The following is a 21,549-nucleotide window of genomic DNA, read 5'->3' on the forward strand; positions in this document are numbered from 1 at the left end:
CCCGGCGCAGTCGTCCGGTCTTCTCTAGAAAACCGTGGAAGGGGCTCAGCCGCAGGAGAGGAGCCGGGCGCGGCGATCCCGGGAGCGCTTCCAGACCGGGGGGCTCCGGCCTTGCCGTGCGCGCTCTGCGGGCCGTGGGTCCCTGTCCCCGCGGGGTCGGAGGCCGAGAGCGGGAGGCGAAGGGACCGTGCCGATGGCCGTGAGCGGGCTCTGAGCCGCCGAGCGCTCCCCGCGGAGCCCGCGCGGCCGGGCTGCGCAGCCCGCGCCCCCGTGGTTCGGCTGCCCGGGCGGCGTCGGCCGGGCGGGGCACCACGTGGAGCGCACCAGCTGCAGCCTGATGTGCCAGCCACCCACTGCCAGGCCGGCCTCGCGGAGAGGCTCCTGCCCGCTCCGAAGCCCCGCTCGTCCTCCCAGCTCGCGGCCTTCCTAAAGGAAGCCCCCGGCCTGCCGCGCAGGGTCCCGGGCAGGCGGCCGGCGCCAGCGCGCGGGCTCCCAGAGCGCGGCTCCAGAGGAAACGCCTGGGCAGGAGGTTTGTCCCCGCCCGCACGCCGTGCCGCGCGGCCCCAGTGGTGGGGACAGGGCGCGCGGCGGCGATGGGCGAGACCATGTCAAAGAGACTCAAGTTGCATCTGGGCGGAGAGGCAGAAATGGAGGAGCGGGCGTTCACCAATCCCTTCCCGGACTACGAGGCCGCCGCCTCCATGGCGGCCGCCGGAGCGGCCGAGGAGCCGGGCTGTGATCGCCCCCCACCCACCCCCGACGAGTTCGGCCTCCCTTTTCACAACGACGGGAAGGTGAGTCGGAGGCCCGCTTGGGCCGGGCCTTGGGCCGCAACAGGTGGGGGGCGCGCTGGCGGTGGTAGCGTCCACCGGCCCCGCCCAGGGCGCGCTGACGTCACCCGCGCGCGCCGCGCGCCGCGCAGGGCTCCCGGGGGGAGGCGTCCCCGCCCCAGGGTCCCGGAGCCAGTGTTTGTGTGCTCCCGCTCCTCTGGTTCCCTGTCGCGGTCCTTCCCGGGCGGGACACCCGGGAACGGCTGTGGACTTCTGCCGTGTTGGCCCCTTTCCACTTGTTAGGCGCCTCCTCGCGCCACTTGCCTTTTAGACACAGTGATGGAGCGTTCTATTTCTGGGCATTTGAAAGTGACAGTCGGGGCTCCAGTGGCGGTTGACGTGCAGATTTGATTACTATCGGGCCTTTGAGCACACTGCCACCTCCAGAGCTGCAAAACACCCGCTGGAAACCTGTTCATAGTTTTCCAGAGGCCGATTGTGTCAAGCCCGGCCCTGGTCCAGTGCCCTTGGAAAAACAAAAAAGCACTGTTCATAAACAACAGTGTCGTCTTGATTGCTCTTGTCTGTATGCCCAGGAGGTGGAAATGGGGTGTCTGAAGAAAAGCTGACTTGGTAGGGGAAAAGTGGTGTTGACCTAAACAAAGAGGTAAACTGAGGCAAGCTCAAAAAGTTGAGTTTGAATAAAGCAGAGGAATTGCAGCTTGGGACATGCAAATTGTAACAAGCTACATGCAAATCCGAATAGACAAAGGGAGGGTCAGCCTTTGGGGGTGGGGGTTAGGAGGAAATTGGGAAGCGTGGTTTTGAACAAAGATTCATTGGAGGAGAACAAGAGTTGGAGGTTGTGGTTTCTCACTGGCTGCCAGGGGTGGTTAGTGCTGTTGCTGGGGCAGGGAGGGATCACCCTGCTTTTCAAAAGTGGGAGATGAAATTCCAATATGAAAAATGTTCTCCCATGTTAAAATAATTCTTCCTTTTTCCTGCTGGTTATGCAGGCTGCAGTGGGGTACGTGGGCTAGCGTTCTCATGGCTTCCTGGCTCCATTTTTGAATAAGGTTTCCGGTCTTCATTTTTACAGTGGAAATAAAGGAAGACAAAAACATCAGCAATAAGTGTTTTCATGTTTACTGATTAGGTTATTGTCCTGCCACTGCGCTCAGAGTTGAGTCCCACTTTCCCTCCCTGGTTCCCCATCTATTTTGTATTCCAGAAGATATAAATTTGACAAGTACGGAAGGCAATTTTGAAAGAGCCATTGGTCTGAATATAGCATCTCAGACAAGTGACTTCTCTAAACCTATCTGTTCTTACATATGATTAAAACTGGATAACAATTCCTCACTCACAGGGATGTTAGTGACTGAATTAGATAATGTAAATTGCCTGGCAAACTTCCGTATGTGGTACCTAGTAGGACCCCAGTAAATGTCAGCCTCTTTATTCCCCTTGAAAATTCAAATCTTAGGGTTTAGAATTTATATGTCAATATTGGTTTTTCTCTAGATTTCTTCAGTATTCACATGTGTTATATTTATCGTAGCGTTCAAATTTTTTATAATAAAAATAAATCTCTGGCAAACATTAAAAAATTCCATTATTCGTACTTATCAGTTGCTACCGCAATACCATCCTGAGAGTAAATAGGCTACTGCAATGTTTAGTGAAAGATGAGTGAGGCAAACTCCTGACCACAATTTGAGTCTCCATGAGAACAATAAAGAGATGGGAGCAGTTGAGTTTTATTTTCTATCTCGTAGGAGATAAACACCTGTTCTGTAATTACATATTTTTCTTTAAACACCTTTGTATCTGGTCAGTGTGATTTTGACCTCAACTGTATACCAAACTGACTTACATAATAGAAAATTAAAGCACAAGTAATTGATTTGGCTTGTGATATCTCTATCCAGTTAGGCAGTTAAAATTGGGGTGGGGATCCACGCCAGTGGTTGTGATTATATACTAAAGGAAAGGGGAAATGGAAATTGTGGTGTTCTTGAAGATAAAAATGAGAGCACATTAAATGAAGAAAGGGATTTTGTGATTTTGCAAGGTGGAAAGAATGCTTCTCAGTAATAGGAAAATCCTGAGATAAAACGAATATGAATTGAGTTCCACTGTCTTCTGTACCAGATACTTAATGTTAAGAATATAATTTAGATAATATCAAGGTTTGCATTTGTTTTGATAGACATGAAGTTTCAGGAGACTGAGGGTGTCATGGGTTGAAGTGTGTCTCCCAAAAAGCTATGTTCCATCCTAGCTACGGGAACTTCAACTTGTGACCTTATTTCCATATAAGGAAATGTAATTAGTTAGGATACTTTTTTTTTTTTTTTTTTAAGGAGAAAGAGGTAACTGTCTCCCTTTCCCTTCTGAGAGTGTCATTGGAAATACCATACTCTAAGTCATTGGAATGTAAATGAATCTTTCTGTGAAAAAGATAAGTCTGTTTGTCTTGCTTCTAGGGCCACATCCTCCTTTGAAATGTAAACAGATACCTCCAGGGTTAAGTAAACCTCTCTGGAGTTCTCACAACTTAAACAATTGTAACTTAATTCCTAAGGTGTGCTTTTGGTCCAGAACCCCAAGTTCCAGTAAGATTTGCCCTGAAAGCCCTAAATGTGCCGTAACACGAAAACGTTTTCTCTCGAGTCCCACAGAGGGACGTTTCATTCTGATAATGAGTCAGTCATGAGGAAGGCTTATAACAGCCATACTTTGTCTATAACTAAGAACAACTACAAAATACACAATAGCAAAAAACAAAGTGCAGACTTAAAGGAAGAAATAGGCAATAGATGATTTCACAATCATGATCAGGAATTTTAAGATACCTCAGCAGTTGATATAGTAACTAGATTTTTCAAAAATCATCAAAGGCAGAAAAATCTGAGCAATTACATGTTTAAGAACATTGCCTAATTTCCCTTGAGAAAGACTACCATCAGTGAATAAGAATACCTGTTTCCTTAGCGCTAAGCAGCACTGGTACATAGTATTTTAATTTTTTTATTATTTATTAATCTGATGTGCAAAGCATGGTACTTGACTTGCATTTCATCAGTTGCTAAGTGATTGTTTTCACATATGCTTGTCACTTGATTTTTTTTCTTTTTTGAGGTACATTGATAATTTTAGGTGTATTTCTGTATTGTTATGGTCTTTTTTTATATAATGTTTTATATTGCAAATATTTTCTCCTGATCATTAACATTTAAACCATCTTTCTTATGCTCTTTAACTTATAGATGTTACAATGTTTGTGTGGTCAAATCCACCATTTTTTCTGGTTTTTTTCCCTTTGGTTTCTGCAGCTTATTTTTGTGATCCCTCTTAAGATTTCTAGTCTATATAGGGCATTATCTCATTTAGAAATGTACGTTGTAAGACTCTGCAACCAATGAGCATTGAAATGGGCCAAGTAATGTCATTTCTGTTATGTTCTTACAACTTAGACTGTTAGTTAAAGTCTACTTATTACAACATTGTCCTATTCTTGTGCAATTTCAATTTATATCTTCTTTCGGTTCTCAGATCATTCCTAATTTCACAAGGCGTATCCAGACCAAAATCAAAGACCTTCTCCAGCAGATGGAAGAAGGGCTGAAGACAGCCGACCCACATGATTGCTCGGCTTACACTGGGTGGACAGGTGAGATGTGGGGTTTACGTCATCGCTGTGGTTTATTCTTGGATTCTGATGTGTAAGACTTGGGTTGGAAATTTTCTTTTCTTTTAAAATGGTCAAGTTTTATACCCCTTAAGTGAAGTTTGAAACTGTCTTCATTGATGACATACTTTGGAATTTTATTTCTAAAGAAATTCGTTCTGCCTGAAGTTTGACCTTTAATATATAGTTTGTCATATTTTTATTTTTGTAACAGTATTTGACCTAACATATCACTGTCTATGAAAATATGTAATAAGAGCAAACTAGCCCTAGGGTCAGTTTTCTTTTTGTTGTTGTTTGCTTTTGTTGCTTTGATCTTTGTGATAAGTTGTAGTTGTGTGATTTCTCTGGTATGTTATATATAACTATTCCTTGTAGTCATTTATAAACACATAAAGGTTTTCATTTTTATTTTAATGATAATTAAGCAAGCAGTAATACACTTTACATCAAACAACTTAATTTTAAAATTAGCTTTCCTTAACTACTCTTTACATTCTTCTTATTATTTTACCACGTAACCAGAACACTATAATACCATATTTCCTGAAAATAAAACCAGGTCTTACATTAATTTTTGCTGCAAAACACGCATTAGGGCTAATTTTCAGGGAATGTCTTATTTTTTTTCCTGTACAACAATCTACATTTATTCATTTATTCACGTACAAGAATCTACAATTATTCAAATACAGTCATGTCATCTTCTTCTGGAACATCGTCATAACTCTCCAAACCCCGAATTCTGGCTTGAATTTCTTGCAACTCCATTTCCTGTAGAAGCATTGGCCCCAATCTCTCATGTCCAGCAACAGAGCTCTCCTTAAATGAGCACTTCTTGTCCGTGTAGCCTGCGCGTAGTGCATTGGCAACACAGCTGGCAGTGATTTTATCCCATGAATTCTTCACCCAAGTCACGGCCTCTTGCAGGCTAGGCTTCACAAACTTTCCACGCTGATTTCTCTCCATTCTATTTTCAGTGTAGTCATTGATTTCCATGTGCAAATGGTCCTGGAATGGCTTAGTCATTGCAATATCAAGAGTCTGGAGACAGGCAGTCATTCCTGCGGGAATCATTATTTGATCTATTCTTCTCTCTACAAGGAAGTTCTTCCTGTCTTCAGCGCAGTGAGTGCTGGCTGAATCCCAAACTAGCAGACCTCTTTGGCCACCTCGCAAAACAAGTGGCAACATTAAATAGACCCACTTCCTTATAACTGCTTGTGTGCACCAGGCTTTTTCAGTTTCAAGAACATAAATGCCTGAGACACATTCAACCTTATCACCCTTAGTGATGATTAGAGGTGGGGCTTTCTTTCCATCCAGACGAATTGCCAACATACAGGTAACGTGTGCACTTTCGTAACCAGTGGAGGGAATGTAGATTGATGAGGCACCCCTCTGATCAATTGTCGTTTGAGATCCTTGGCCCATAAACACTGCAGTTTCATCCACAGCAATCATGTTGGAGAGTTGGTATTTAGAAAAGTCGATGCCATCAACAAAGGACTTGAATGCAAGTGCACGTTTAATAACTTCAGTATCTTCCAGCTTGAACAGTGTTGTCGATCTTAGAGATAGTTCATATCGCTGAAGGAAGCCATCCAGCCAGTGCTGTGATGCTTTGACTTCTTCTGGGGATATTTCTGACTGCAGTGCCATTGCAAGGGCAATTGCTTGAATATCAGCCCTGCGCACAACCAAAGCCTCTGCTCTCCTGTCAGCAATCCATTCACAGATGATGTCTTCCTGCTCAGGAAATAATGGTTGCAGACCTGATCCACACTTGCTCCTCTTAGCATTTCCCTCATCCACCTGTTGACTGAGGTTATCGTACTCGGCTCGCCATTTTCGGACCATTCAGAGATCCAACTTCTTCTCTTTGCAGAAAGCCGTAAGATTCTTGCCCCGGGAGTCCTCCACGATTCCTTTCTTGTACTCAACGGAATAGCTCTTTCTTTTTGCACTCATCTTGTCTGGTGGTCAAAATATTATTCCCTTTAAATCTACCATTAAATCAAGTGTTAATTGAAGACTTACGAGACAGGAGTGGCAACAAAAATGATGACAGTTAAGAACGATGGTTCACACAAAAGAGATGAAAAATTGCAGGCACCAAAATTCAGAAAATGTTTCTTTATTTCACACGAGTGCATTAAGTGCATCCGTTACAACACACGACATACTGAATTATGAAGATTCATATTAGACACAACCACGTCTGTTCATTATGAAGTGCGCATGTTATTCATGCGTTGTGTCTGTACTCCGATTGGTCATTCGGCAATAAGCCTCGAGTTCATCTGTTTACATAGGTGTTTACCTCTCATCCAAAGGTGCCTGCTTGGGTATTTACAAATAATTATAATTTATATTATCATTTAAGTATTAATGTCAATAATAATATTTATTTATATTTACTTATATATTAATATTATTATTTTATAATTCAATATGTCCGTCGTGTGTTGCAACGGACGTACTAAATGCATCCTGCTGACTGACAATCTTAACTGGAGCTTATTCTTGGGGTAGGACTTATATTACGAGCATCCTGAAAAATCACGTTAGGGCTTGTTTTCCAGTTAGGTCTTATTTTGGGGGAAATACGATAGCTATTTAGGGAACATAAGAGAAATAAAAACAGATCTTGTTCTGAGGCATTAGGCTGCAGTATGATAATTGCTAATGACAGTTTACATACAAACTCATAACCTTTTCTTGCTACATTTGTATAGTTTAACCAAAGAACAGCATAGACACAAGTATACTTGTTAGAGTCACCATGAAGTCACACCTGGTTTTGCAATACAACCAAATGTTATGGCCCTAATCTTTATTTGTGTTTGTATTTATATTTGTTTTGGTGATGCTTTATTTACTACTTGCCTATTATGAATATAACGTTTTCATAGTGACATTAGAAGTAAAATTTTCAAACTTCTAAACTCAGACATGGAGCTAGTTCACTTACAGAGCCAACGAAATTTATCCTAAATACAAAATTAGATAATTTTGGCTACCTTGAAATAAAATACAAAGAATAAGGATATTTTGAAAGGAAAAATAACATAGTTACTAGTAGCATCGGTTTCCCTAGAAAAGTCTTTTACTTAAAGCATTTTTTCTTATTGTTGCGAAAAGTGTTTTAACTCTATTATTGTTAGGTCCCAAGGTAGCTATACAACAGACTCATCCAGAGAGCTTTCTAATAAGTGGAGACTATCAGCCTCCACCCCAGAATGACTCCAAGAATCAGTGTTGTTGTTTTTTTAATCCACATTTGTTGTCATCTTTTGGAGTCACTGATAGAGCCATCATGGAGGTAACTGGTTTGAATGGCTTCTAGGGCTTTGGGGTTCACACTGTGGTATGGAATCAACTTAAACCAGTCCTCCCTATCTTTCTCCTAAAACTGTACAAGATGAGAAGAATGGATGAAACACCCACAACTAATCTCTTTAGCAAAATTGTAAGTAGAGCATACACACAAAGCAGAAACAAAGGAACTCAGAGATGAGATGGCAAGACAATAAAATGATGTGAAGTAAGCATTGACAGAACTAAGAAAAGAAATTGAAAGAAAAGACATAATCATTTCAGAAATGAGGCCCAAACTACAAGGAACTGAAGAAAGAACTGACACCACAGAAAGCGCAGCGATACCATTAAAAAGAAAATAAATAAATAAACAAATTGAAGGGAGACTTGCAGTTTCTGGTCTGGCATGTAAGGAGTTCAGAAGTCATCACTCTGTCCTACTGAAAAATCAACAACTCTTTTTAGATTCCTCAGAAAAGTGAAGTCACAGGGCAGACAGCTACATGAAAAATAGGAGAGAGAGGAAGATTGAGAAAATCACTGTTTCCTGGTGCACAGAACCACAAGGAGACAGCTCTTGGGAACCGTGTGGGGATAAGAAACCCGACCTGCAACTGACGGATTGCTGGAGGCTCAGTGAAGACCCACAGGGGAGTTAAACCCGGGGGACCCAGTTGTAGGCAGACTTCCACACCTTTGTGAGATTAACTCAAGGAGTGCTCTTGGTGCCTCAGTGTAAACATGGGAGAAAAAATTCCCCTCAGCTTCCTGCAGGGGGAGGGGAAAAGGCGCCATTTTGAAATATGCTGGATCATTCTATTCTTTTTAACAAGGCCAGCCCTCAGGAGAAACTATTTTACCAGACCCTAACCTACTGGAATTTTCCCAGAGCCTGGCCTACGTGGGGGAAGGTAAACTTTACTGCCACAAGCACCCACTTCTTTCTCGCCCCCTTCAGAATACAGAGGTGATCTGTATGACCGAGGGGCAAGAAGAGGCTGGGAGCGTAGCAGCCAGGGCTCAGGACTCAGCAAGGGACACAGGTCCTACCAGCCACTTCACAGACCATCAGGAGGCCTGCCCGTGAGTTTGGCTCAACATCTTTAAAGAAATGGATAATGACAAAAGAAAGGCCTCTCAAAAACGTCTTAAGAATTAATTTGAAAGGGAAGTAGGATACCCTGGATAAGAGAATTGAAGAAAGAACAAGGTACCTGTTTAGAGAAATTTTAAAAGCAAAATGAAAAAATAGTAACAGTGAGAGTAGGATATTAGACAAAGAACAGAATATTAGAGACCCTCAATTCAAGCATTAAGAGTCTTGTTTGGTCTTTTCACTATCATATAATTTCTTTCAATTTTCCTACAATGTACTTTATTAAGTATGTATGTATTCATATTCATTTTTTACTAGATCTCATATTGACTTCTTGAACCCAGGAATAATAGCATGCGTCTTTTAGAAGCCACCTAGGTCATGCTACATAGAGTTTCAGCAAAAGCCCCCTCTCTAGTTCACTTGAATATGGTATTTGGATCTGTTCTTTAAAGTAGGAAGGTTGGGTCGGTGATAAACTGTATCTTCTGTGTTCGTTACCTTACTCTGCACCGTGTGGCTATTCCATCAATGGTGAGTTGAATCACTGATTGGTTGGTCATTTCAATGGGTTGGTCGCTAAAGAAAATTGAAAAATTGTAAGAAGTAGAATTGGAAAGAAGAGGGTGTAAAATTCCAAAAAAGTAATCAACTAATTTGGGGTAAGATAGGAGAAAATGATTACATGTGAAGTAAAAAGAAAAGGATCTAAGTTAGCTCAAGAGGCAAAGGAGAATGAATGAAACCTTGAAAGGAATCGAGATGAGTGGGAAGTCTGTCTTAGTGTGGGAGGCACTGAATTGCTGTGTCGGAACAAGTAGCACGATAACATATTTAGACTTGTTTTAAGTTGTTTTCTACCCTGAGTTCTCTTTTTTTTGTTTTTTAATTTTTAAAAAATGTATTGTGTAATTTCTTTGATGTTGCCCTCCAGAAATGTAGGCTTTATATAGGTTTTTCACGTAACCATAAAATCATGTCCTGAAGGTAATAATGGCTTTTCTTTGGGGTGGGGGTTTCTTCCAGGCATAGCCCTGTTGTACCTGCAGTTGTACAGGGTCACATGTGACCAGACCTACCTGCTCCGATCCCTGGATTACGTAAAGAGGACACTTCGGAATCTGAATGGCCGCAGGGTCACTTTCCTCTGCGGAGATGCTGGGCCGCTCGCCGTGGGAGCTGTGGTTTATCATAAACTCAAAAGTGACTGTGAGTCCCAGGAATGCATCACAAAGTGAGTTTTTAAAATTACAAGTGTTTCCTCCAAATTCTGAGTTGAAGACCTTGCTGTAGACAGACAGTCAAAAAGAAAATCTTTTCATTAATTTACTGTGGCAAACAGGTCTCTCCGAGAGGTGTGGAGCTGTGTACACTAATCTTGAGAGCATAGTGGTGGGGTCGTATGCTGCCTTCTATCCAAGCTTGTGTTTGCCTTAATTTGGGGAGGGAGAATAAACATGTTTCTTTGTGTTACTTTAGTCATGTTTGTGAAGTAATTTTTCATTGTTTTCAATGCTTGAAAATAGCTTATATGCCTTAGAATCACTGTAATAAGTAAGTCCTCTTTAGGTTTGATTGTTCTGGAACAGTTAGAGGGTTTGTTCTGGAACAGTTAGAGGGTTTGTTCTGGAACAGTTAGACTCGGTACATGTTGGTTCACCTTCTTTTCTGAGGAAGCAGAAATCAGGGCTCCCTCCTGTGGTCCGGGGGAGTGTCTGGCACGTGCTCGTCTGTTCATGTTTGTTGAAAGATGGAATAAGCTAATTGCCAAACATTAGCTTATTGGCTACATTTTAGTGCCATTTTCACTTTGATTTTAAATCTCTTTCGTCTAATTTTGGATTTCAAAATTGAGTATCTTCTCTGACATGGTTTAGAATAGATGTAAGGTAGAAATTTTGAACACAAACATGTTGATATTTTGATTTCTGAGAGAGAAATTAGGGACGTGCAGAAGGTTTTGTTTTCTGGACGTTTTGTGGGGTTTTTTTTTGTATTTTTTAAAATCAGTTTTAAATAGAAAATAAATAACAGGTAATCCCTAAAGTAATGAGGAGGAAGAGGTGTTGTAGACACTGTATGGGCAAACAGTTTTTCTTGTCGGGCAGACTTCTGCAGCTCCAGAGAACGGTTGTCTGCCGGGATTCAGACCTTCCGGACGAGCTGCTCTACGGTCGGGCAGGCTATCTGTACGCCTTACTCTACCTGAACACGGAGATCGGCCCGGGCACCGTGTGTGAGGCAGCCATTCAGGAGGTACCGTCGCCGCGGGCTCCCTCTCACCCTCCCACTGGCACCTGTCTGTCAGCATAGGGTTACGGTAGTGGCCGGACTCTGCTTCTGGGTCCCAGTGATTTCTTAAAGCAGCTCATACGATTAGTAAATAGCTCCTTTTTTTCCTTTCTAGGATTTTTTTTTTAATCTGTACTCCTCTTAGGCCTGTATCAATCCAGCTATTTTTATTAGAGTCAAACAACAGTAGCTTCACAAAGGTAGGATTTTTCTCTTTCATGGACTGTCTGAACTGATAGGCAGTCCTGGAACTCTGGGCAGGGACCGGTTCTTCTGTCTTGTTCCACCATATTCTGGGGCCTGGCCTTACCTGCGTGACCAAAGCCAGTTGAGCACGCCCCACCCACGCACCCACCGGGGACAGATGAGCAAGGGAAGACGCGCAGCTTCCTCTTAAGGCCGAGAACTGGAAGTTGCCTGCCGCCCTGCTGCTCACGTCCCACTTCCACGACTTAGTCACATGACTACATGCAGCTGTCTGGAGCTCACACTGGGAGCACAGTTACCAAAAGTGTGAAGGGAGAAAGGATACGAGGAGACAGTGTCCGTGCCGGCCATTCCAGATCTGCCATCCTTGTTCTGACCTAACCAAATCCTGCACACCACGACAAGCCTCACAGGTGGAGCCAACTCCTCCAGCTTCTCCTGGAGGATTGCCAGGCTTTGGGGAACATACTGCGGCTGCAAAGCAACTAAGTAGTCCAGGATGGTTTTTAGATTCTATAAACTGGAGCCTTTCTAGATTCTATAAACTGTTCGTACAAAGAACTTTGGATTTCGTGGTCTGACTTCTTAGTATCTTTTTCTACTCTGAGATTGTCTTCTGCTTTTCCTTTGCCTGTATTTACTATTTGTAACATAAAGATTACAGTGTTGGTGACTAACTGCTCAAAGATTTTTTTAGATTAAGCTATCTATCTATCTAAAGACATGTTAGCATCACTGACACTGAAACAGGATACGTGTAAGCTTTCAGCCTCACGCTGTCCCGTTGTCTGTGTAGGTTGTCAGTGCCATTCTTGAGTCAGGCAAGGCTCTGTCGAGGGAGGAAAGGAAGGCTGAGCGCTGTCCCCTGTTGTACCAGTGGCACAGGAAGCAGTACGTCGGCGCAGCCCACGGCATGGCGGGAATCTTCTACGTGCTGATGCAGGTACATAAGGATGCTCTCGGTCCTGGCGCCGCGGCCATACTGTAAGATCAAACAGGAAGAGGGAACTAACCCTCAGTACAAACCATGCAGGCTGACATGCAGTAAGGATTCCGCCTCGAGTCACGGATGCTTCAGCTCTGCCTCCTGTGCGCTGAGCAGAGAACCCGACCGAGGGCACATTCTGCGTGCGGCTTTGTGCTGGGTTAGGGGCTGCTGCCCACACTTGCCCTCTGCCCGTGCTCCTGCTGAGGGGAGAGTTCCTGTTTTCACAGGGGACAACCTTCTTCCTCATGGTGTCTACTCATGCACCGAATCAAGCGCAAACCAGATCATTTTATTCCCAGGTAGATTTTATCATTCTCTGCTGAGACAGTAGAGTTTGAAATCTAATTGGGGAAGCTGGATTTACTTTAAATACTGTGAACACTAATGATGTGGAAAATCTTTTTCCACTTTCATTTTCTGAAGTATACATTATTTATGTAAATTCCTTATTTTTGTGTATTTCATAGGACATGCATTTTTAAGATTTATCATTGCCAATATGTACAGAAACAGAATAAAAATATAAGTTTGTGAATGTAAAAAAAAACAACAAAGAACCAGAATGGAGCAGAGACTTCCTCCTATTCAGAACCACCCCCACCCCGCCCATTTGCTGTCAGTTGTGTCCTAAATTTTTAACTAGTTTTTCATTGTGGTTATGATCTTGTCTCAATCGTGGCTAACATCTGCTGAATCAAGTACAGACTCCCGAGATGCAGTCAGAGACACACCCACCAATATTGCTTCATCTGGTTCGCTCCCAGCCTTATGGTCCAGGGTGCCCCTCCCTCTTTTGTATGCAGACTACTTTTTCCTTCCATTAATCCTTTCTGTAATCCACCATAACCATAACAGAGCAGTTAACTTGCTTAAAATCACAAAGCTGGTAAGTCAAGGAGTATGAATTAGAATTCAGCTCTTTTTGACTGAAAGCCCATATATTCCTTTTATAAAATTTTACTTTAAATTCTTTTTTTTTCCTTAAACCTACTGTGTCATGCTGCTACTACCTAAGGGAAGATAGGAAATTTATATCTACACAGGACTAAACCCCCCTTTTCTGATAATTACTTATCTTTGTTTATTGTTGTAGAAACTAAAACATGTATGTATTCCAATTTGTAAGTTTTCTTCATAGTGCAGACACACTTTTTCAATATGACTAGAATTGTATATTTCATTTAAAAATAGTTCTGATATTACGGACAGTTGGTAAATTATGTGTATCCTCTTTTTTCCCAAAAAAAAGTTTTAGCAGTGTTTTTGAACTTTTTTTAGTGATAATACCCTTAAGGGAAACATAATTATATGAGAACCATGCCAATAAAAAATAACCCAATTTAGATTTCGGTGTTTAGGTTAATTTTGTTAGATATTTGGGATTTCCTTGAGAGAAACACAAGTCATAAATTCTCCATACATCTGCTTTTAAAGTGAAGACCATGGGACCACTGTTTAGTAAGCGTTCTATTTAGAAATTGATGTCAGTTTTCTTTTAGTGCTCTCTAAGCAGTGTTGTGCTGAGCTAGCTCACAAAAGCCAGTTTCGTGTATCTCTTCCCTGTTCCACATTCAGTGCTGGTCTAGTAGTGCAGACGTGCAGCAGTATAGCAGTGCAGCAGTGTGACAGCGTGACAGTGAAGCAGTGTGACAGTGCGACAGTGCAGCAGTGTGACAGCGTGACAGTGCAGCGGTGTGACAGTATGACAATGTAACAGTGCAGCAGTGTGACAATGTAACAGTACAGCAGTAGTGTAACTGTGTGACAGCATGACAGTGCAGCAGTGTGACAGTGCAGCAGTGCAGTGTAACAATGTGACAGTACAGTGGTGTGACAGTGCAGCAGTGTAACAGTGTAACAGCGTGACAGTACAGCAGTGTGACAGTGTGGCAATGTAACAGTGTGACAGTGCAGCAGTGTGGCAATGTAACAGTGTGACAGTGCAGCAGTGTGGCAATGTAACAGTGTGACAGTGCAGCAGTGTGACAGTGTGACAGTGTGACAACACAGCAGTGCAGCAGTAGTAGGTCCCTCTGGACAATTTTATTCGGAAGGCTAACAGAACAATATACACAAAAATTTTTTAAATCACTTAAACAGAACTCTACTTTATCGATGACAGAATAAAGACAATTCTTTTGACAATCATCTCAAAAGAACCAGAAAACCAAAAACAGAAACCCAGTTTCTCTGATGAAACTAGGAGACACCTGGAGCCCCAAGGTACAACCGTGTAGACTGCGAAGAGATGAAAGAACGGCAAATAACCCGACAGGACTGAGGACTCCCATTTAGGAGCCGGAAGAGGAGAAACCAGCCGCTTATCCTGCGCGGCCCTAGCGCTCGGGTGTAAGGGGCCCCGTACTACGAAGGCAGTGCCAGACCTGTGTTCATGTGGGGACGAGGGCTGCTGTCTGCACAAGCCCCTGCACGGGGAGGGGACTGTCCCTCTCCTGACTCCACTGGAGACAAGGGACACGGTCTGGAAGAGTTGAAGCAGCTCTTTGAACTCAGGAAAGCCAGGTGGTGAGGAGGGTTGTGGAGCAGCCGGGGACTAAACCGGGGTGGCATGAATGTCACGTGCTCACACCTCCCTGCTGCCACCGCCAGCCTCCTGCACCACCTTCCTCTCCCCACAGTTGGCAGCACCTCCACCTCAGGGGTGCGGACTGAGGTCCGTGTTTTTGAAGAAACAGCTCAGAGATCCAAAGAACATGAAAACAGATTTGAAAAGATGTCTGCCCCCCTGTGTACACTGCACAATAGTCAAGAACTGGAAAGAACCTAGGTGTTTATTGACCGAGGATAAAGAAGATGGATGTAGAAACAATGTAGTCTTACTCAGCCAAAAAAATGGATGAAATATTACCATTTGGGACAACATGGATGGAGCTTGGCGGTATTATGCCAAGTGAAATAAGTCAGAAAGAAAGAAACCATACGATTTCTCTTTTATATGGAATATAAAACGAAAAAAGAAACAAATGAACAAATAAAACAAAAAGAAACTCATAGACACAGACAATAGATTGGTAGTTACAGAGGGGAAGGGGGCTGGGTGGAGGGCGAAATGGGGAAGGGGGTGAAATGTACTGTATGGGATGGAAACTAGACGTCGGGTGGTGCACAGGGTAGTGTACGCAGATAGTGGATTACAGTGTGCACCTGGGACGTACGTGATGTGATAAACCAGTGTTAGCTCAATAAAAACAAAGATGATACAGGTATTTGAAAGTCCCCATTTAAAAAGTTAGCTAGCTGTCTGTGATGGTTCATTTTATGTGCCCACTTGGCTGGGCCATGATGCCCAGATACTGAGTCAGACGTTAGCCTGGATGTTTCTGTGCGGGTATTTTGGGTTAGATGCACATTTAAATGGGGAGGCTCCCAGTACATCAGCATCGCCCCTCCCGTTGCAGGCCTCCCCTGGGCCAGAGCGCGCTCTCCAGCAACAGCCAAGAGCTGAAACAAAAGTCTGCCGTAGTCTCAAATAAGTAGATATTTGAATCGATTCTCATTTTATACACTCCTCAGTATTCCACGTCACTGATGCTTTATTAGCCACAATACAAAGGTTTTTAAAAAAAACTTAAGAAAAACCACTGTTTTATTTTTATTTGTTTAAAGCCAGCAGCAAAAGTGGACCAAGAAACCTTGACAGAAATGGTGAAACCCAGCGTGGATTACGTACGCCACAGGAGATTTCGATCAGGGAATTACCCGTCCTCCTTAAGCAACGAAACGGATCGACTGGTGCACTGGTGCCACGGTGCGCCGGGCGTCATCCACATGCTGATGCAAGCTTACAAGGTCAGTCCCCCTGTCGGGGCCAGTGTGCCAAGACCGGCTTGCACCCCCGGCTTTGCAGCTTAACTCGGGTAGGCATTTCAGTTTTATAGACTAAGTTTTAGAATTACTTTTGCAGAACCAGGAGCTAGGGGAGGGCAAGGGGTAGCCAGGTAGGGTAAGATCAGAAGGTGCTGTAGTCTGGCGTCGCTGGTGGTGGTGCCATTTCAGGTTTCCTCGTGTCATGCGGTTTTCTAAGCAGAAAGGGGAGATGTTTTGCTAACTCTTCATTGAAAACAGCTTGTTAACACTGCTCCGTGTCTCACTGCCCAGGTGTTTAAGGAGGAAAAATACCTGAAAGATGCCATGGACTGCAGTGACGTGATCTGGCAGCGAGGTTTGCTCCGGAAGGGCTACGGGGTCTGCCACGGGACAGCCGGCAATGGCTACTCTTTCCTGTCCCTTTACCACCTCACGCAGGATAAGAAGTACCTCTACCGAGCTTGCAAGGTAAGGACGTCTCTATCCACACAGCTTCCGAACTCTCCAGAACACGCACAAGGTCCAGAAGTACAGCTCTGCCCTCCTTTTAACCTACTTCTCCCAACTCTGCAATTTCTTCTGTTTCTTCGAGCCAGAGCCTTGCCCTGGCCTTCCCCCGCTGCACCCCTCCCCCGCTCTCAGAGCCCCTGCGCCCCGGCCCTCGCCCACTTCCCCACCTCCTCTCAGCCCACTTTCTAGCCCCCACTCGCCACACTGCGGCTGTGCTGCCCCGTCTCTGCATGGACTGGAGCGTGCCACGTGCCCCTGTGGGCATTTTATTAGCTGTTTCTTCCATCAGGAGTGTTTTTGCCCCGAAACTCGCATGGCTACTCCCTGTCATTGTAGTGTCAGCTTCTGTGCTGACCCTAGAGGGCCTCTGAGACCTTCCTCTGTCTTGCTGCCGGTTTCTCCAGTGTGTGGTAGCATAGAATACAAGCTTTCTGACCTCACTCGTCTAGGTCACCACCTGCACCGCTGCCCGGATCAGTGGCTGGCGTTCGGGAAAGGTGTTACGGAGGGTGAGACATAGCTAGGTTTTAAGATGCAGAGTCTTCCAGGTGGACCAGGAAGGGGTTCCTTGAGGAGGTGGGCGCCTTCCTGATGGGGGAATAGCTCCTGCATGGAAGCCCAGAGGACCCCTCTGTGTGGGGGGCGCCGGTGAAGGTGAAGTCAGACAGGTGAGCAAAGACCAGAGAAGTTGCTCCTTCTCTAGTCGGCAGCTCCCAACCTGGTCACACCGTAGGGCCACTGGGGGCTTTAAAGGAAGGCTGGACCCCACCCCTGTCTGCGTGTCCAAGCTCCTGGTGGTTGTCACATCCGCCACTGAGTGCTGCCTTGAAGGTGGGGCTTCATGGGGTTTGTCATCGTGCTGACTCCTCTCAAAAAGCTTGCTGTGGTCAGTGCAAAGGGTGAGCTCAAGGCTGGCTTTCCCCACACTGTTCTTTCATAACTAACGTAAGAAATGTTGAGTTATACACAGGGCTTTGGCTGTAATGATCAAGAGGAGAGATTTAGAAGCACTTAGGATGTCGAGCGCACACAATTTGACAGGTTATCTAAGGGAGAGAAGATGCAGAGATCAGAGTGTCTCCCTGTTGTCTGACTAAGGACGCCAGCTGTACCCGTGCTAGAAGGGTGAGCAGATGTGCAGGGTGGAAAGCAGACTGAGTTTTATTTCATATGTGCTTAATTTGATATTCCTTGTATTTATTCCTTATAATTCTTTATATATAAATGACAAAAAGTATTAAGTTAGCTTAAGCCAAAAGGAAATTTATTGTAATGCTATAAAACCCATGGAGGAGGTTTCAGAAGGAAGGGTCAGGGTCCTCAGAGATGCTGGGAGCAAGGGGTGAGCAGTTTCAGAGACGAAGGAAGCGGTCAGGCGGCGGTGCTCCCGGCGGTGCAGTCACAGGGGCGCCGTGGGGAGACCATGAGTGTGGCGGGGGCCAGGCGGAAGCCGGGTGTGTTCCAGCCGAAGCCAGAGAGTAAAGCCGGGGGGCCAGCAGCTGGTTCCGAAGGCGGTTTCAGAGCCAGGGTTTTTGACAGATTTTGATAGATTTATTTCAGGAATTACCACCGGGAGGGGAAGGACGCAGGTGCCTAGAAAAGACAGGTTGTTGTTAGTTTTCTGTTTCAGTCTTCCCTCCAACCCTTTGCAGTAGACACCACCGTACAGCTGAGGAAAGAGGCCGAGAGGTGACAGACCGCTGAGAAGAGGCGGCCCTGGGGTCCAGCCCAGAGCGCATTTCTGCGGCTAGCCTGTCTGGCCCCGGGCCTCCTCCCTTTGATTCTTGGTGAATTCATCACAGTATCTTATTTGTTGTCTTTCCACCCAGTGAAATCGCCCCTCTTAAAAGGAAATACATCTCTTCTTAGTTTGCAGAGTGGTGTCTAGAATATGGAGCCCATGGGTGTCGCATTCCCGACAGACCCTACTCTCTCTTTGAAGGTAAGGGGGAGGGTTTGGGTGCGTGCATCTGGCCCGTCTCCGTGTGGACTGACACTAGGACCTTTATCTTACTTGCGTAACAAACTCCACAGCTACAAAATAACAATGAACAAAGCAGTTTATCGCTGACAATTCCACTGAGTCTCTTTACTGTGCCTACTTGGTGCTCCTGTGTCTTCCAAGTATTTTTAGATCTTTTGTGATGTATAAATGCAGACAGAACATAGAATGTTTTCTACTTGGTAATGGGAGAAGTAATAAGTTTCCTCTTCTGCATTTCATCTGGAATAATGTATATATATAATAACAGTCTATTCACAGGAAACTTGGTTAGTTATTTAAATATATTTAAGTTATGCAAAGATGAAGAATCATTAATATTAGTAATTAAAAGCATTACTAATTAGAAATATTAGTAGTTGGAAAGAGTAATAAGAGAATATTGAAGAAATTTCGGAAAAACGAGCGGTGACAGAGCTGCAGACACTGTGTGTAGATGGCGACTCAGGAAAACCCAGTGGGGTCTTGCAGAGACACTCAGCTGCTCTTTGTACGTAGCTTGTGTGTATGTGTAATAACTGGATACTTTGCAACATCAGCCACAGAAATCAAAGAGCAAAGGTTAATGGTATTAGGATAAATTGATGATAACTTTTAATAACTTTAGAGCCACATCTGTTCTAATTCCAAAATAAACTTCAGAGGGAATAAGTGTTTGAATATTTTTTTAAAAATCAAACAATAGGTGGGTGTTGAATTTTGTCAGATGCTTTTTCTGCATCATGTGGTAAGATCATATGATTTCTTTTTTCTTCTTTAGCCTATTAATATTGTGGATTTTTAATCTGGATAGATTTACAAATCTTAGTCAGTCTTGTATCTCTGGACTAAACTTCACTTGGTCATGGTATACAGTTGTTGTTTTTTTAATTGCAGAATTGTATTTGCTAATATTTTGTTGAGGATTTCGCATCTATACTAGTAAAGTGTATTTCTGGACTTGGCAAAACCGTCCAAGGTGTACGGCCCCGCCCACCACGCAGGAACCAGGGTGGCGTCACCAGCTATCACTCACAGATTGGCGGTCTTTGGATAAGCTTCTGGAACACTTTCTTCAAATAAAAACTTTAAGGAAGTTTTTTCCAGCCCAAGTGCAGGAAAACAGCTACTGGCACATACAAAACATAAACGATTCACAAAATTACTGAAGGAAAAAGCCAGACAATAGGCTACATACGTACTGTGTGATTCCATTCATGTGACATCCTAAAACAGGCCATCTAGTCCACGGTAGACTCCCAGGTAGACTGCACACGGTATACTGGCAGGTAGACTGGAGAAGGACACAGGTACTTCCTGGGCAAGTGATGAAAATAGGCCACATCTCAATACGGGTTTGGTTTACACAGGTGTACACTGATCTGGGGTGGGGTTTTGACCAAAGCAAGTCAAGTTCATTTTCAAATGACGTTCTTAGGACCTAAAGAACATATAAAATGCACCTCTTTGTTTGCAATAAGACTATACAGTCTCTGAGAGAGGAGGCTTTATATGTTGAAAGATGATAGCCGCACCACCCATAACTTTTGGTAGTGATTCTGTGAGATCATCTTAGTTTCAAGATACTAAGATAAAGGCCAGAAACCAATTTTTAAAAATAAGATAGTGAAGAAAAGTGGTATCCTTACCTGCTGGGTTGTAATGTAAGGATTTCTTTCTTTCTTTCTCTCTTTTCTTTCTTTCATCATTTTTGAAGTCCTCAGCTTCTTTCCCCACGTCCTTACAGCTCCTGATAAAGGAAGTGATTAAAGGTCACTTTGTTTCAGACATTTCCCTCACGCCCTTTCATAAAAGAATCCCCATCTTACGTTACAGGCATGGCCGGTGCAATTCACTTTCTCTCCGACGTCCTCGTACCAGAGACATCACGGTTTCCAGCGTTTGAACTTGGCTCTTCGTAGATGGATAAAAAGGTGCAAAAAGACTGAGAGACCCAATTGGACCAAAAGTCACCAGATTGCTTAGTGCCTGACGAAGAACCAACTGTGAATCCGGAAAGAGGAAAAGGAGAAGCGACACTTCCCAGCCCCTTGTGTTGCAGACCCTCAAGTTCAAGTTAGTGCATGAGTGACAGAAACCATCTCATTGGCGTTTTGTGACAGTGTTCCCCTCACTGGTGTGAAATACGGATTCTTCACGTCCAGTTCTCTGTAGTGTCTGCATGTTTCTTGGTGTGCATTGTTTGTAAGTTGTTCTAAGTGGAAAGCCCTGTGTCCACGAGCTGGAGCTGACTCTGCAGGAGCCCAGCGGCCACTTCTCTGTGTACAAAGTTCTAAGTGTTGACACACAGGCAGTAGGTAGGCAGTGGTGTCGCTAGTTATCAGAAAGATTCTCGGGGCGGTGGGGCGGGTGGGGGGATATCCCAGTGGTACTACTTTCTCTGCATTTCTGTGCATACCTTTCAGATGAGCATGAGGGAAAGATCACTCCAAAAACTGAAAAGCGACCCACCAGATAAGAGAGTGTTGGCTGGCATGGTTGGAGGTCTGAGCCTCCCCACAAGGCAGGTGTTTTGTGTGTTTTGTGGTCACCTTCGTGGTTTTAAGAAGCCTGAAGGGGTGCACTGCAGCTCTTCTGGGGCTCCCCGCCCGCAGCAAAGGTGTCAGGCACTTTGTGTGACCTTCCAGAGGCAGCTCCCTGCGAGTTAGTGCCCTGGGGAGGGGACTTCACGATGCCAGGAACAGCTTGCAGGGGGAGCCTTTTCGTGGCCCAGTCCCAAATCAAGTAGCCGTGGCTGAGCATTGGCAGGTCTGGATTCAGCACATATCAGCGTTACAACTCACGGTTCTGCATTCAGAGGGTAAAGTTCCCGAAGGCTAAGAAGCAGAAAGAGTCACCTGT

At 44.4% G+C, this 21,549-nt stretch overlaps 1 protein-coding gene and 1 long non-coding RNA gene across 4 annotated transcripts; one reads left to right on the top strand and one right to left on the bottom strand.

Annotated features, from left to right (window-relative positions):
* Nucleotides 1-560: 560 nt before the first annotated feature.
* Nucleotides 561-20,851, top strand: LANCL2 (LanC like glutathione S-transferase 2). Of its 3 annotated transcripts, none has more exons than XM_033088495.1 (9): nucleotides 561-794; nucleotides 4,329-4,446; nucleotides 9,908-10,115; nucleotides 10,990-11,137; nucleotides 12,177-12,323; nucleotides 15,996-16,178; nucleotides 16,488-16,664; nucleotides 18,576-18,648; nucleotides 20,524-20,851. In XM_033088495.1, the coding sequence occupies exons 1-9, from the start codon at nucleotides 594-596 to the stop codon at nucleotides 20,607-20,609; spliced, it is 1,341 nt and encodes a 446-aa protein (XP_032944386.1). In that variant the 5' UTR covers nucleotides 561-593; the 3' UTR covers nucleotides 20,610-20,851. The 3 variants fall into 3 exon arrangements, with proteins under 3 accessions (XP_032944386.1, XP_032944388.1, XP_032944389.1); XM_033088497.1 differs by lacking the exon at nucleotides 561-794 and adding an exon at nucleotides 1,005-1,437; XM_033088498.1 differs by lacking the exon at nucleotides 561-794 and adding an exon at nucleotides 1,005-1,403.
* On the bottom strand, nucleotides 17,848-20,517 carry LOC117012333 (uncharacterized). Its single transcript, XR_004421155.1, has 3 exons — nucleotides 20,337-20,517; nucleotides 19,890-20,004; nucleotides 17,848-18,299 (listed from the first exon to the last, which is right to left on the bottom strand). It is a non-coding gene; the product is annotated as an uncharacterized LOC117012333 (long non-coding RNA).
* Nucleotides 20,852-21,549: the final 698 nt, after the last annotated feature.

Source organism: Rhinolophus ferrumequinum, chromosome 20 (assembly GCF_004115265.2).
Source record: "Rhinolophus ferrumequinum isolate MPI-CBG mRhiFer1 chromosome 20, mRhiFer1_v1.p, whole genome shotgun sequence".
Lineage (NCBI taxonomy): Eukaryota > Metazoa > Chordata > Mammalia > Chiroptera > Rhinolophidae > Rhinolophus > Rhinolophus ferrumequinum.

Bases quoted from the DNA above. Each gene is read 5' to 3' on its own strand.
- LANCL2 (XM_033088495.1), top strand. From the start codon at position 594: ATGGGCGAGACCATGTCAAAGAGACTCAAGTTGCATCTGGGCGGAGAG. The intron at 795-4,328 runs GTGAGTCGGAGG...TTCGGTTCTCAG, and splicing joins CTTTTCACAACGACGGGAAG to ATCATTCCTAATTTCACAAG. The intron at 11,138-12,176 runs GTACCGTCGCCG...TTGTCTGTGTAG, and splicing joins GTGAGGCAGCCATTCAGGAG to GTTGTCAGTGCCATTCTTGA.